General features: G+C 45.3%; 1 protein-coding gene across 2 annotated transcripts in view; it reads right to left on the minus strand.

Moving 5' to 3' along the window:
* prpf4 (pre-mRNA splicing tri-snRNP complex factor PRPF4) overlaps positions 1-14,447 on the minus strand; it is a 39,023-nt gene that overhangs the window by 22,397 nt on the left and 2,179 nt on the right. For both annotated transcript variants that reach the window (XM_067969531.1, XM_067969530.1), the window contains exons 2-7: positions 13,010-13,195; positions 10,253-10,439; positions 6,276-6,360; positions 4,551-4,630; positions 2,819-2,912; positions 830-924 (exon numbers count right to left, since the gene is read on the minus strand). In XM_067969531.1, the coding sequence (XP_067825632.1) occupies positions 830-924; positions 2,819-2,912; positions 4,551-4,630; positions 6,276-6,360; positions 10,253-10,439; positions 13,010-13,172 (704 nt within the window). In that variant the 5' untranslated portion in view covers positions 13,173-13,195. The remainder of the gene's footprint in view (positions 1-829; positions 925-2,818; positions 2,913-4,550; positions 4,631-6,275; positions 6,361-10,252; positions 10,440-13,009; positions 13,196-14,447) is intronic.

The following is a 14,447-nucleotide window of genomic DNA, read 5'->3' on the forward strand; positions in this document are numbered from 1 at the left end:
AAACAGTAATGAGATAATGACCAGGTCATCTGTTCGTGATGTTGTTTGAGGGATAAATATTGGCTAGGTCACCGGGAGAACTCCTCTGCTCTTCTTCGAAATAGTGTTATGGGATTTTTTGTCTCCACCTGAGAGGGCAGACGGGAACTCGGTTTAACGTCTCATCCAAATGACGGCAGCTCCGACAGTGCAGCACTCCCTCAGTACTGCCCTGGATTGTCAGCCTGGATCATGGGCTCAAGTCTCTGGAGGGGGACTTGAACCCATGACCTTCTGAAACAGAGGTGAGAGTGCTACCAAATAAGCCACAGCTGACACCTAAGAGGAGACATAGACATTATTTTAATTAACTGAACGTTTCTTTTCTTTCCGATTTCCCCCCCATCTCTCCTAAATATGCTGACCTCTGATGGGACATAGGTCCTTGGACACTGACAGGCCTCTGGTACTTCGATCTAGGGGCCATTCTTTATGTGTGAGCTGGACGTTCAGTCCAGGCTATTCGACCATGGAAAATATTGCAGGTGAGCCTGATTTTGTCCTCACTGTCAGCCACTCGCGTGCACTTTACAGCAAGTGGCGCTGAATCCTGAATAGACATGGGAATCTTGGCTCATCTTCCGTCACCAAACCTAGGGTCCTGAGGCAGTTCCAGCATCTCCGCCACCACCCGACTGAAATCAACTAATTCAGCGCAGACCAAGGATCGCAACTGGGACATTAGTCACCTGTACTGTTCAATACCACGCCAAGCGGTCCACCGACCCACTGAGCCGACTAGGAGCCCCACTGAATGTTGTAACTAGGGATTGACGCCCTTGGATCTTACCAGGAAGCTGTAACCAGGAGCTTGGAGTTGGGGCTGAACTGGCAGTAGGAGATGGGCCGGTCGTCACCAATCTGGCTGCAGAAGTTATTCAGGGCCTGCAATGAGAACACAGACAGAGCAGGAGCGAGCGTCATGATATGTGTGTGTGGATGGTCCTCTTAGATAAACAAACAGAATCTGCACTTAAACCGTGCAGTGTTTACAATACAATTAGAGTCAGTATAAACAAAAAGGGGGAGCACAGCAGAAATTAAGCGCGACACACAAAGCACAACAATGGATTATATCAGACACACAAAGCGGAGACATGAATAGAAATTTCAATAGGATCTAAAGCGTGAGTTTAATTCTGGCCTTTCCAGAGATCAGGTGCCATCACCGGTTTGAATACTAAACTTTCACCTCTGGTACCCAGGCTCGAGTCTAACCCTAACCCGGATCAACAGAATGAAAGTCTTCAGTTTCTTGAAGCTCTAAGAGCTCTTTGTTCAGGCAGTTTAAGACCGTCTCAAGCCAGTTCCCACTGGGTAAGAGCCCACAGCATAACAATGCCCACAACACAGTACAAATTGGCAATCACATTGGGAGAAACCAAAGTAGTAAACGGAAATGTAGAGGGGGCTCCTCTTGGACAGTATTTAAGACAGTATTAAGGGTCTCAAATAGTAGAGGCAGCATTACATTGCGTTTGACCTGTGGGATATGATAAACAGCTCCACACCTGACACGGGAGGGCTTGGTAGTGGAAAAAGGAATTTTATTTCCGTTTTATAACAGTATTATGAAACACTTTAAGGTCACAGACACCACAAGTTATATATACAGTGTAAAGCTCCCTCTACACTGTCCCATCAATCACTCCCAGGGCAGGTACAGCAGGGGTTAATTACAGAGTAAAGCTCCCTCTACACTGTCCCATCAATCACTCCCAGGGCAGGTACAGCACGGGTTAGATACAGAGTAAAGCTCCCTCTACACTGTCCCATCAATCACTCCCAGGGCAGGTACAGCAGGGGTTAAATACAGAGTAAAGCTCCCTCTACACTGTCCCATCAATCACTCCCAGGGCAGGTACAGCAGGGGTTAAATACAGAGTAAAGCTCCCTCTACACTGTCCCATCAATCACTCCCAGGGCAGGTACAGCACGGGTTAGATACAGGGTAAAGCTCCCTCTACACTGTCCCATCAAACACTATGCCAGTGTACTCATTATATAGTACCTTGAGCCTACTGCAGCCCACCTCCCTTCACCTTTAATCCTCCACAGTATTACTGCTTTATATACTTCTGGTCCTCCAATCTTGGCCCGTGAGCTGCAGCTCGCTGAGTGAGCTGGGATTCAGGGCTGTTCCCCCTTCTTTTCTTGGTCTCCAGCAAGAGAAGGCAGAGGAATGCTAGAGAGCAAGTGAAAGGCTTACGGAATTTATTGTGTGAAGTGCTCTGCGCCATTGTAGTGTGAAAACACCAATATGAATGCAAGGAGCTCACCACGTAGAGGTGATTACAGGTGCAAAACTGCATCCTACCATTTCCACGGCGCAGCATCTAGCAACATTCTGGAGTGGCCCTCAAGCAGGATATTAATTGACAATCTCACTTCTTTACACTGTCCCATCAAACACGCCCACTGTTAGATACAGAATTAAGCTTCCTCCACAGATTCCCAGCAATTACACCAGGTCAGCTATAGCATAGGTCGACTGCAGAGTAAAAGTCCATCTATATTATTCTGAACACTTCTAGGTTGGGTACAGCATGGGCTCAAAGGAGAGTAAAGCTCCCTCTACATTGTCCCATTAAATACTCCAACATCAAGTATAACATAAGGTAGTCGCAAGTAAAGCTCCCTCTACTACCCAACAAAAAATTCAAGGAGAAAGGCTGCAATCTGATTTCAATGTTCAATTCAGACATATTTTAGCTACACGTCCTTAATCTGTACAATGTGAAAACTGACAGCAATGTGTGTACTCTCCATCTGCACTCACCCTCAAGCTCTTGTGGAGCTCTTGCTGTCGAGCGGTTCGGGAAGCTTCCGGAATCTCCTTGTTAGCCCGTGCTTCATCCAGTCGCTTCACGGCTCTAAGAAATATTACGAAGTAAAACTCAGTAAGTCAATCCGCTTCATATCAATTAAATTGTTACACAGTGTTTTATTCACACTGACCCAGTAAGATGGGGTTAGTGCTGTGCACAGTGTTTTATACACTGACCCAGTAAGATGGTGTTAGTGCTGTGCACAGTGTTTTATACAGACCCAGTAAGATGGTGTTAGTGCTGTGCAGTGTTTTATTCACACTGACCCAGTAAGATGGTGTTAGTGCTGTGCACAGTGTTTTATACACTGACCCAGTAAGATGGTGTTAGTGCTGTGCACAGTGTTTTATACACTGACCCAGTAAGATGGTGTTAGTGCTGTGCAGTGTTTTATTCACACTGACCCAGTAAGATGGTGTTAGTGCTGTGCACAGTGTTTTATACAGACCCAGTAAGATGGTGTTAGTGCTGTGCAGTGTTTTATTCACACTGACCCAGTAAGATGGTGTTAGTGCTGTGCACAGTGTTTTATACACTGACCCAGTAAGATGGTGTTAGTGCTGTGCACAGTGTTTTATACACTGACCCAGTAAGATGGTGTTTTATACACTGACCCAGTAAGATGGTGTTAGTGCTGTGCACTGTGTTTTATACACTGACCCAGTAAGATGGTGTTAGTGCTGTGCACTGTGTTTTATACACTGACCCAGTAAGATGGTGTTAGTGCTGTGCACTGTGTTTTATACACTGACCCAGTAAGATGGTGTTAGTGCTGTGCACTGTGTTTTATACACTGACCCAGTAAGATGGTGTTAGTGCTGTGCACTGTGTTTTATACACTGACCCAGTAAGATGGTGTTAGTGCTGTGCACTGTGTTTTATACACTGACCCAGTAAGATGGTGTTAGTGCTGTGCACAGTGTTGTGTACACACTAGATTCCATACTGCAGAAAACACTCCCACATAATGTTCACGTACACAGCCGCACACAAGTAGGTTAAAACTCAGCCCACGAAAAAAAATGCAAACCATCTCTGAATCCCACTGACACAATCTTAGACCTCGACCCCAATTGCACTGTCTGAGAAATTCCTTCTGGGGATTCAGTTCCTGCTGATTTTGTCCCTCATTATATGGAGCCTGTTGGGAGCAGCAACTCCTTCATAAGATTTGTCCAACATCTATTTCACCATGAATAAAGCTTAGTGCGGGCTGACAGGCCCAATCTACAGAGAAGCCAGGTTCTGCTATACTTACTTGTACCGTCCCTGGAATCATATAGCAATATTTTCCTACTCATTCCTTTGTGCACGCGATTTCGTTCACCCCTCTCAGTACTGACCTGCTACTTTGAAACAGTCTGTTATGCAAGGAGTAGTTGCAGTGTGAGTGCTTGCTGCAATTCTCAAACAGTCACTAACACTGCACATGTTCAAAATCTATGCTTCATTTACAGAAATAACTAAAAAAACCTCAACATTTCGATGTTTACTGAGCATTACCGATGCAGAAGTATGATTTTTTTTTAGTACAAACTTAAGCGATTTGAAATTACCCCAAAACAAGGATTCAATAGACAGGCTGCTCAACTCTCCAGAACACACTTTAAAAAAAAAACTAGGGATCCTCTAGATTCATACCCAATCCTCATAGGCAGCCGGCTTAGTGTCAGTAAGACCCACCTTGGCAGAGAAAAGCGTGCAATGCAGACACGAGCAGTCTTCAGGGTGCTGGGACCCTCGTGATACCAGGTCTGCTGATGCTGAACATAAAGAAATATTAAAATAGCGTTACATTAATGCAGTCTTTCAGCTGAGTTACCAGTCATGATTTCTCACAAGCGGCGAGAAGGTGGGGGGGGTCTTCCCTGGACCGCTCGTGAGTTCCCTTTCTCACTAACCAACACCACCCACGCTGGTAACCAGCTCAGCTGCTCCGTCACCTTAAGCACAGTCAACAGGAGAAAAAATTCGGAAGCAGCACAACTTCACACTGAAATAATGCTTCTCATCTGCTGTTAACTCATCTCCTGTGATGGCTACTTACTAAGTCACAGACGTATTGCTTACACACCACAAACATTTCCACACACTAACACACCACAAACATTTCCACACACTAACACACCACAAACATTTCTACACACTAATACACCACACACATTTTCACACACTAATACACCACACACATTTTCACACACTAATACACCACACACATTTTCACACACTAATACACCACACACATTTTCACACACTAATACACCACACACATTTTCACACACTAATACACCACACACATTTTCACACACTAATACACCACACACATTTTCACACACTAATACACCACACACATTTTCACACACTAATACACCACACACATTTTCACACACTAATACACCACACACATTTTCACACACTAATACACCACACACATTTTCACACACTAACACACCACAAACATTTCTACACACTAATACACCATAAACATTTTCACACACTAACACACCACAAACATTTTCAAGCCACAAACATTTTCATACACCAATACACTACAAACACTTTTACATACTAAACCACATTTTCACACACTAACAAACCACAAACATTTTAAAACCAAACATTTTCACACACTAACACACCACACACATTTTCACACACTAACACACCACAAACATTTTCACACACTAATACACCACAAACATTTTCACACACTAATACACCACACACATTTTCACACACTAATACACCACACACATTTTCACACACTAACACACCACAAACATTTCTACACACTAATACACCACAAACATTTTCAAGCCACAAACATTTTCATACACCAATACACTACAAACACTTTTACATACTAAACCACATTTTCACACACTAACAAACCACAAACATTTTAAAACCAAACATTTTCACACACTAATACACCACAAACATTTTCACACACTAATACACCACAAACATTTTCACACACTAACACACCACAAACATTTTCACACACTAATACACCACAAACATTTTCACACACTAATACACCACAAACATTTTCACACACTAATACACCACAAACATTTTCTCACACTAACACACCACAAACATTTCCACACACTAACACACCACAAACATTTCCACACACTAACACACCACAAACATTTTCACACACTAACACACCACAAACATTTTCAAGCCACAAACATTTTCACACACCAATACACCACAAACATTTTCACACACTAATACACAAGCATTTTCACACATTAATAAAACATTTCACACACCAATAAACCACAAACATTTCCACACTCTAATACACCACAAACATTTCCAAACCATAAACATTTTCATACACTAATAAGCCACAAACATTTTCACACGTCACAAATCCCACAAAAGATGCATTACCTCCTGTCGGCTTTTCTTTGCGTCTTCTGTCTTCTCTGTTTTCTTTAAGGCATCTGCACCCACCACAGATAGGATATTGCGCAACCTGGAAAAAGAACATACAACAAATTCAGGAGTCCGCAGGCAGACAGCAATTCCTCCAACGAGGTATCAACATGGCATCTCCGCTTAACAGCCAACAGCACAGTGCTTCAACCTCAGGATGGGCACAAAAAGTCGCACGAGAGAAAGAAAAATATGGAAAGCTCTGAACAAGCCCAGAATCCTGACTGTACCCACCAACTAAACCCGAGTGCATCAGCTGGCTGCAAAATTGGATCGACTTGCCTTTGTATAGTGCTCGATACACAGAGAGGTGCGTCACAGGGCGCTTTACAGGGTGGTAGATAGTGAGAGGACACCGAGCAGGAGGGAAAATAGAAAGAGGGGCAGGAGGATCCAGTGTGCTAAGCAAAAAGTTGGACTAAAGAAAACTACAACTGCTGAAATCTGAAATAAAAACAGACCTGGAAATACAGGGTCACTCAGCACTGGTAAAGTGAAGACAGGTTAACATAGGACCAATATTTTTATCCCAGGTGGGACGAGGACAGGGAACGTGCTCCATTGCCATTGGAGAAACCCAGTCAAATCCCAATATATAAATCAGGTATCAAGTAAAATGATTCCCAATTGGAAATGGGGCACAGGGAACGGAATTTTAAAAAGAGCAATTCTTTTACTGAAATAGCTGTGATCATTTTCCTGTTCAGATTTTAGACCAATGGCACCCTCTTGTGTTTAGAAACAGCTTTCCCGGTCCAGACGCAGAAATAAGGAGAAAGGGATCTGAAGCGTCATTGCCTCCTTGACAGGGCAGGCACTGGGAAATGGACAGGCTCCCAAATTAACCCACATGTAATGATGCACAGGCCGCCACTCTCACACCTTACACAGTCGCACCCAACATCCAACATCCATCTCGGTTTTGTTCTCTGCGAAGACTGCCACCAGCAATTCAGTCACCTGCCCCTCCACCTGTGAAATTTTTTTTGGAGCAATCGGTCTTGGGCTTTCAACAGAGACACTGGACCAAAGCAGGGAGGAGATGGGCTGCATGGTGGCTCGCTCAAAACACTGGAACAATGGTGTGGCTCCAGGGAATGGCGAAGGCTGGACTGCCTGAAGTGGAAGGAGGCTCATTCCAGGGCAACATGTGGCATAAACACTGGGCAACCGAGAGCACAAAGCAAAGTGAACCCTTAGGAGCTAATTGATCTCCAACACAAGACCTCAGCTCTATTCTTTACAATCTCCAAGTTACCTATCAGGCAGCAATCCTTCTGTATTAAATAGTTAAGCAGACAATATATTTGCACATGACCTTTACACACAGTGTAAGAAGGTATGTTGTTTAGGCAGCAATCAGTGTGCTTTGTGTAAAGGTGAAAGATAAACTATTGATAAACAAAGTATTATTTCCTCCCCTGGAGTTAAACACCTACAAAGCGTGTGTGCCATAACCAGAGCTTTGTGCCCTTAGTTTCTGCCCAGCCTGAATCCTTGCACTGTATTCCAGGTGATCAACGCCATGATCGCAGACAGCGAGGTAGCTGCAGTAATCAGATTCCACTTCACTAATGAATCCTGGGTCATGAGACCACGATATTTAAAAGTAATCTTCAGGGTGTAATCGAATCAACCATGCAGACAATCTCACCAGACCATCCATCATCACAATCTCACCAGACCACCCATCATCACAATCTCACCAGACCACCCATCATCACAATCTCACCAGACCACCCATCACCACAATCTCACCAGACCATCCATCACCACAATCTCACCAGACCACCCATCATCACAATCTCACCAGACCACCCATCACCACAATCTCACCAGACCACCCATCATCACAATCTCACCAGACCACCCATCATCACAATCTCACCAGACCACCCATCGGCACAATCTCACCAGACCACCCATCATCAGACATCCCCCACCAGACCACCCATCACCAGACATCCCCCACCAGACCACCCATCATCACAATCTCACCAGACCATCCATCGTCACAATCTCACCAGACCACCCATCGGCACAATCTCACCAGACCACCCATCATCAGACATCCCCCACCAGACCACCCATCACCAGACATCCCCCACCAGACCACCCATCACCACAATCTCACCAGACCACCCATCACCACAATCTCACCAGACCACCCATCACCACAATCTCACCAGACCACCCATCACCACAATCTCACCAGACCATCCATCACCACAATCTCACCAGACCACCCATCACCACAATCTCACCAGACCACCCATCACCACAATCTCACCAGACCATCCATCACCACAATCTCACCAGACCACCCATCGGCACAATCTCACCAGACCACCCATCGTCACAATCTCACCAGACCACCCATCACCACAATCTCACCAGACCACCCATCGGCACAATCTCACCAGACCACCCATCATCACAATCTCACCAGACCACCCATCGGCACAATCTCACCAGACCACCCATCATCACAATCTCACCAGACCACCCATCACCACAATCTCACCAGACACCCATCACTACAATCTCACCAGACCTCCCATCACCACAATCTCACCAGACCATCCATCACCACAATCTCACCAGACCACCCATCGGCACAATCTCACCAGACCACCCATCGGCACAATCTCACCAGACCACCCATCGGCACAATCTCACCAGACCACCCATCATCACAATCTCACCAGACCACCCATCATCACAATCTCACCAGACCACCCATCATCACAATCTCACCAGACCACCCATCATCACAATCTCACCAGACCACCCATCACCAGACAATCTCACCAGACCACTCATCGTCACAATCTCACCAGACCACCCATCATCACAATCTCACCAGAACACCCATCATCACAATCTCACCAGACCACCCATTGGCACAATCTCACCAGACCACCCATCATCACAATCTCACCAGACCACCCATCAGACAATCTTACCAGACCACCCATCACCAGACATCCCCCACCAGACCACCCATCATCACAATCTCACCAGAACACCCATCGGCACAATCTCACCAGACCACCCATCACCAGACATCCCCCACCAGACCACCCATCGGCACAATCTCACCAGAACACCCATCATCACAATCTCACCAGACCACCCATCAGACAATCTCACCAGACCACCCATCACCACAATCTCACCAGACCACCCATCACCACAATCTCACCAGACCACCCATCATCACAATCTCACCAGACCACCCATCACCACAATCTCACCAGACCACCCATCACCACAATCTCACCAGACCACCCATCACCACAATCTCACCAGACCACCCATCACCACAATCTCACCAGACCACCCATCATCACAATCTCACCAGACCACCCATCATCACAATCTCACCAGACCACCCATCACCACAATCTCACCAGACCACCCATCATCACAATCTCACCAGACCACCCATCATCACAATCTCACCAGACCACCCATCATCACAATCTCACCAGACCACCCATCATCACAATCTCACCAGACCACCTAACACCACAGACATCCCCCACCAGACCACCCATCACCAGACATCCCCCACCAGACCATCCATCACCACAATCTCACCAGACCACCCATCACCACAATCTCACCAGACCACCCATCACCACAATCTCACCAGACCACCCATCATCACAATCTCACCAGACCACCCATCATCACAATCTCACCAGACCACCCATCATCACAATCTCACCAGACCACCCATCATCACAATCTCACCAGACCACCTAACACCACAGACATCCCCCACCAGACCATCCATCGTCACAGACTATCTCACCAGACCACCCATAATCACAGCCAGCCCCACCAGACCACCCATAATCACAGCCAGCCCCACCAGACCACCCATAATCACCGCCAACTCTTCACTAGAGCTAATCGAACTTTACCTCTCTCGTCGCTCCGCTGGCCCTTCACCAAAAAGCGTGATTGGCTCTCCGAGTGCTCGCAGGCACGCCTTCACTTCTGCGTCATCTGTAGAAACGTTAATCTGCCGTGCTCGTTTTCTGCGCTCGAACTCCGCCAGCACCTCAGCCTGCCTCTCACTGACGTGGTCTTCGACATCATAGAACTCACCTGGACAGAAGAGGATCAGACTGTCACACAGCACTGACTCACAATGGTGGTAAAAGGTTTTGCGTCCCTTGGGTATTCACCCTCCCAACTCTCCAACCTTCTTCAGCCCTATAGCCCTCCAAGACCTCTGCGCTCCTCCAATTCTGGCCTTTTGCGCATGCCTGATGGCGGCCGTGCCTTCAGCTGCCTAGGCCCTAAGCACTGGAATTCCCTTCCTAATCCTCTCCGCCTCTCTCTCCTCCTTTAAGACACTCCTTAAAATCTACCTCTTTGACCAAGCTTTTAGTCTCCTGCCCTAATATCTCTATATGGCTTGATGACAAATTTTGTCTGCTAACGCTCCCGTATAGCGCCTTGGGACATTTTACTACATTAAAGGTGCTATATAAATGCAAGTTGTTGTTGTTGTATGTTGTGCACAATCTCTGATTAATGATAGTATTTATATTACGTAGAATTACAACATGGAAACAGGTTGTTTGCCACAAACCAGGCCATGTTGGCGTCTGCCCTCCACATCTGCAGAAGTCCTAATCCTATGTGCTTGCCCTGTTCCCATATCCCTTTACCCCACCTTTTCCTTCAATCACCTATCTGACTTATTCTTAAATGTTGACATGGTCTCTGCATTCCACAGCCTCACAATCTCGGTATAAAAAGGTTTCCCCTGCTCTCTGTCCTAAATCTCTTACATTTAATCTTATATCTATGTCCCTTTTTCTGGACACCTCAATCATTGGAAACAGTCTGCTTCCATCTACTCTGTCCCATCCCGTCAGAATTTTAAACACCTCAATCAAATCATCCCTTGATCTCCTCTATTCTAACAAAATCAGCCACTTTTTTCCGAGTGAATCTGCGTTGTACTCTCTGTATTGCCTCAACATCCTTCCTATAGTGGAGCCCAAAACTGCACACAGTAGTCTTACTAAGGTTTTATATAGATTCACCATTACTATTTGACTTTTATATTCTATAACTCTTGCCATAAAGACCAGTATTCCATTAGCTATTTTATGGCCTTATCCAATTGAGGTGCTTCTTTTAAAGTCTTATGGACCTGAACCCAAAGTCCCTCTGCTCTTCCACATTTCAGCGTTCCCCCATTCAAGGTACAATTATTTTTTTTAACCAAAATGTACCACCTCATATTTACTGATATTGAATTCCAAACACCACATTTTCCCATTCTCCCACCTTATCAATGTCCCCTTTGGTACTTGGAAGTTTTGTTTTGCCTATTTGGACACCAGTCCCTCTAACCCTATATCCAAATCACAGTGAAGAGTAGTGGTCCCAGATCAGAACCCTGGGGAACATCATTACCCACTTCCAACCACTCAGAGACACTGCCCTTAACTCCGACACAGTTTTCTTCCTTTTAACCAGTATGTGGTCCCTTGTCAAAGGCTTTCGGCATTTTCCCCATCCGCCATATCCATCACCTCCTCGAAGAACTCGATCAGGTTTGTCTGTCTTTACGAAATCCCTGTTGGCCGCTTCCGATTATTTTCTCCTCATCTTGATATCTATTAATTTCCTCTTTAATCAAAGATTCCAAAATTTTCCCTACCACAGATGTTAAACTAATTGGCCTGTAATTACCCGAGTTACCTCTGTCCCCTTTTTGAACTCTTAATAGCTGCGTCCGCCAAAAATGGATCCATTACCCTTCTTGGAATTTACAACATCCTTTGCTTCTACTGCGCCCCTAGGTAGGCTCTTCCACATATTCAACACTCTCTGCGTGAAGAAGTTATATTTTACCTGTGTATTCTCCCTTTCTTGTCTAAATTTGAATCCATGCCCCTTTGTCCTTGGTTAACATTAAACATCTCACTGAGCTCCAATTCCTTTGAGATTTTAAACACCTCATTAAAGTCACCGTTTCTCCCCATTGTGAAGATCACCAGTAGCTGCGGTCCTTCCTCACAGCACAACCTATTTATCAAACCATTTATCCCAATATTGCTCACTTTATGGCCTCTCCTTATTACCGTTCAACCCTAGCTGAGCAGAAAAGCAGGAGACTGCTTCCCGGGCCTCTGTTAATGCTGCTCAGAGGAATGCGAGAGTGGACTGGGTGGGTGACTGACTCGCATTTGCGCTCTCTCTCTTCCTCTCCATGCAGTTGGTACATCCCGACAGCAGCATGGCGGAGATCAGTAATTCACCGCGTGGGAAATTCTGGGGGTGGATCAGTGTCCTGCCACTCCATGGCACAGCACAGTTCTGACATGCTGTGCCATCATTCAGCCCTTGGGCTGAACGGGGTTTAAAAATGTTTTCACTCACTTCGATCAGGCTATAACCATTGCCTTGCAATATTACACGGCACTAAAACCTCTTCCACCCACCATGATCCCAGCGGGCATTGATCTGAAGTTAGGGAGCAAAATTTTTCTAAAATGCAGCCCGTTACACCCAAAAGCAGTTATTTATTGCTGCTGCTGACAGCTGGATTTCTAAAATCTTTAGCCGTTTCTCAGAGACTCCACATTTGCTAACTTTATCAGATGCAACAATCGGCCAATGGCACAGGTAAAAGACACTCGACCAACGTTACTTACTACTAGATATGTTGATATGCCCAGCTTCTATTCCAACTTTCACAGCATCTCTTCCCAGATATCCTGCATCTCCTCTGGAAATCCTTTCTCTCTCCTTCTCTTCAAGGCTTCCATAGTAAATCCGAGATCTCTTAGGCAATGGAATATCATCGTCATCAGACATTTTCGTAATTTGGGATAGGATAACTGTGGGTGGGGAAAACGTGCAACATTAACCAACCATTTTAACCATTGCTGAAACAAGAGAAGGATAGAGCATTCGACTCTGAACCAGGGGAACAAGTTCTAATCTGTATTCATATGCACACTTGAATCAGAGGGTCAGTCCTGGAGAATTAAATATTTTCCCACTTATCTTCTCTCGGTGTTAGTATTAAGTTAAGTATAGCAAGGGCAAGGTGCAGAGTAAGTTCCTTCTGAAACGGTCCAAAACACGGCAATAGGTTAGATGCAGAGTATAGCTCCCCTTCCCTGCCCCAACAAAATGCCTTAACCCCAGCCGTAGAAGACAATGGTCATTTTATGGCCACAAGGGTGCATATTCATAAAATGAGAGCAACGCCACTCAAGGAGTGAACTCAGGAAGCACTTTTTCACACAGGGTCATGGAAATGTGGAACTCTCTCCCCTAAAACGCTGTGGATGCTGTGAAATTTTCAAGACTGAGATCGATCATTTTTTTATTAGGTCAGGGCATGAAGGGATATGGATCAAAGGGTAAATAGAGTTGAAGTACAGATCGGCCGTGATCTAATTGAATGGCGGTAGAGACTCGAGGGGCTGAATGGCCTTCTCCTGTCCCTATGCTCTGGGTAGAATTTCTTATCTAGTTTTAATTTGGGCTGAATGTGAGCAGTGTTTTTTTTTTTAGCTGTGGGCTTTTGTACACCTGAACTCAGTTGGGATTGCTCGAAGTTTTCAGGTAGAACCTTCACAACCGACAGAAACACCCTACAATCTATCAATGAGTTGATTCAGATCCAGAGCCATGAGGTGAAAATACAGCACACTAACCCCACTACACCACCTTACGCTGTTTCACCCTCCCAACATCTTAATTTATACAAACATTTCCTTTCCGTTTAATGTATTTTTTAATGTAAACATATCTCTAAAATAGATGGCAATGTGCTCTCCAGGGCCACGGATCAAAAAACCATATTACATCTGACTACAACCTCACAGTATCATACAGCATAGAAAAAGCTATCCAATTAGTCCCACTCCCCTGCTCTTTCCCCAAAGCCCTGCAATTTTTTCTTTTTCCAGTATATATCCAATTCCCCTTTTGAAAGTTACTATTGAATCTGCTTCCACCACCCTTTCAGGCAGTGCATTCCAGATCATAACAACTCGCTGCTTAAAGAAATTCTCATCACCTCTCTGGTTCTTTTGCCAACTACTTTAAATCTGTGTCCTCTGGTTACCGACCTTCCTG

Source organism: Heptranchias perlo, chromosome 31 (assembly GCF_035084215.1).
Source record: "Heptranchias perlo isolate sHepPer1 chromosome 31, sHepPer1.hap1, whole genome shotgun sequence".
Classification (NCBI taxonomy): Eukaryota; Metazoa; Chordata; class Chondrichthyes; order Hexanchiformes; family Hexanchidae; genus Heptranchias; species Heptranchias perlo.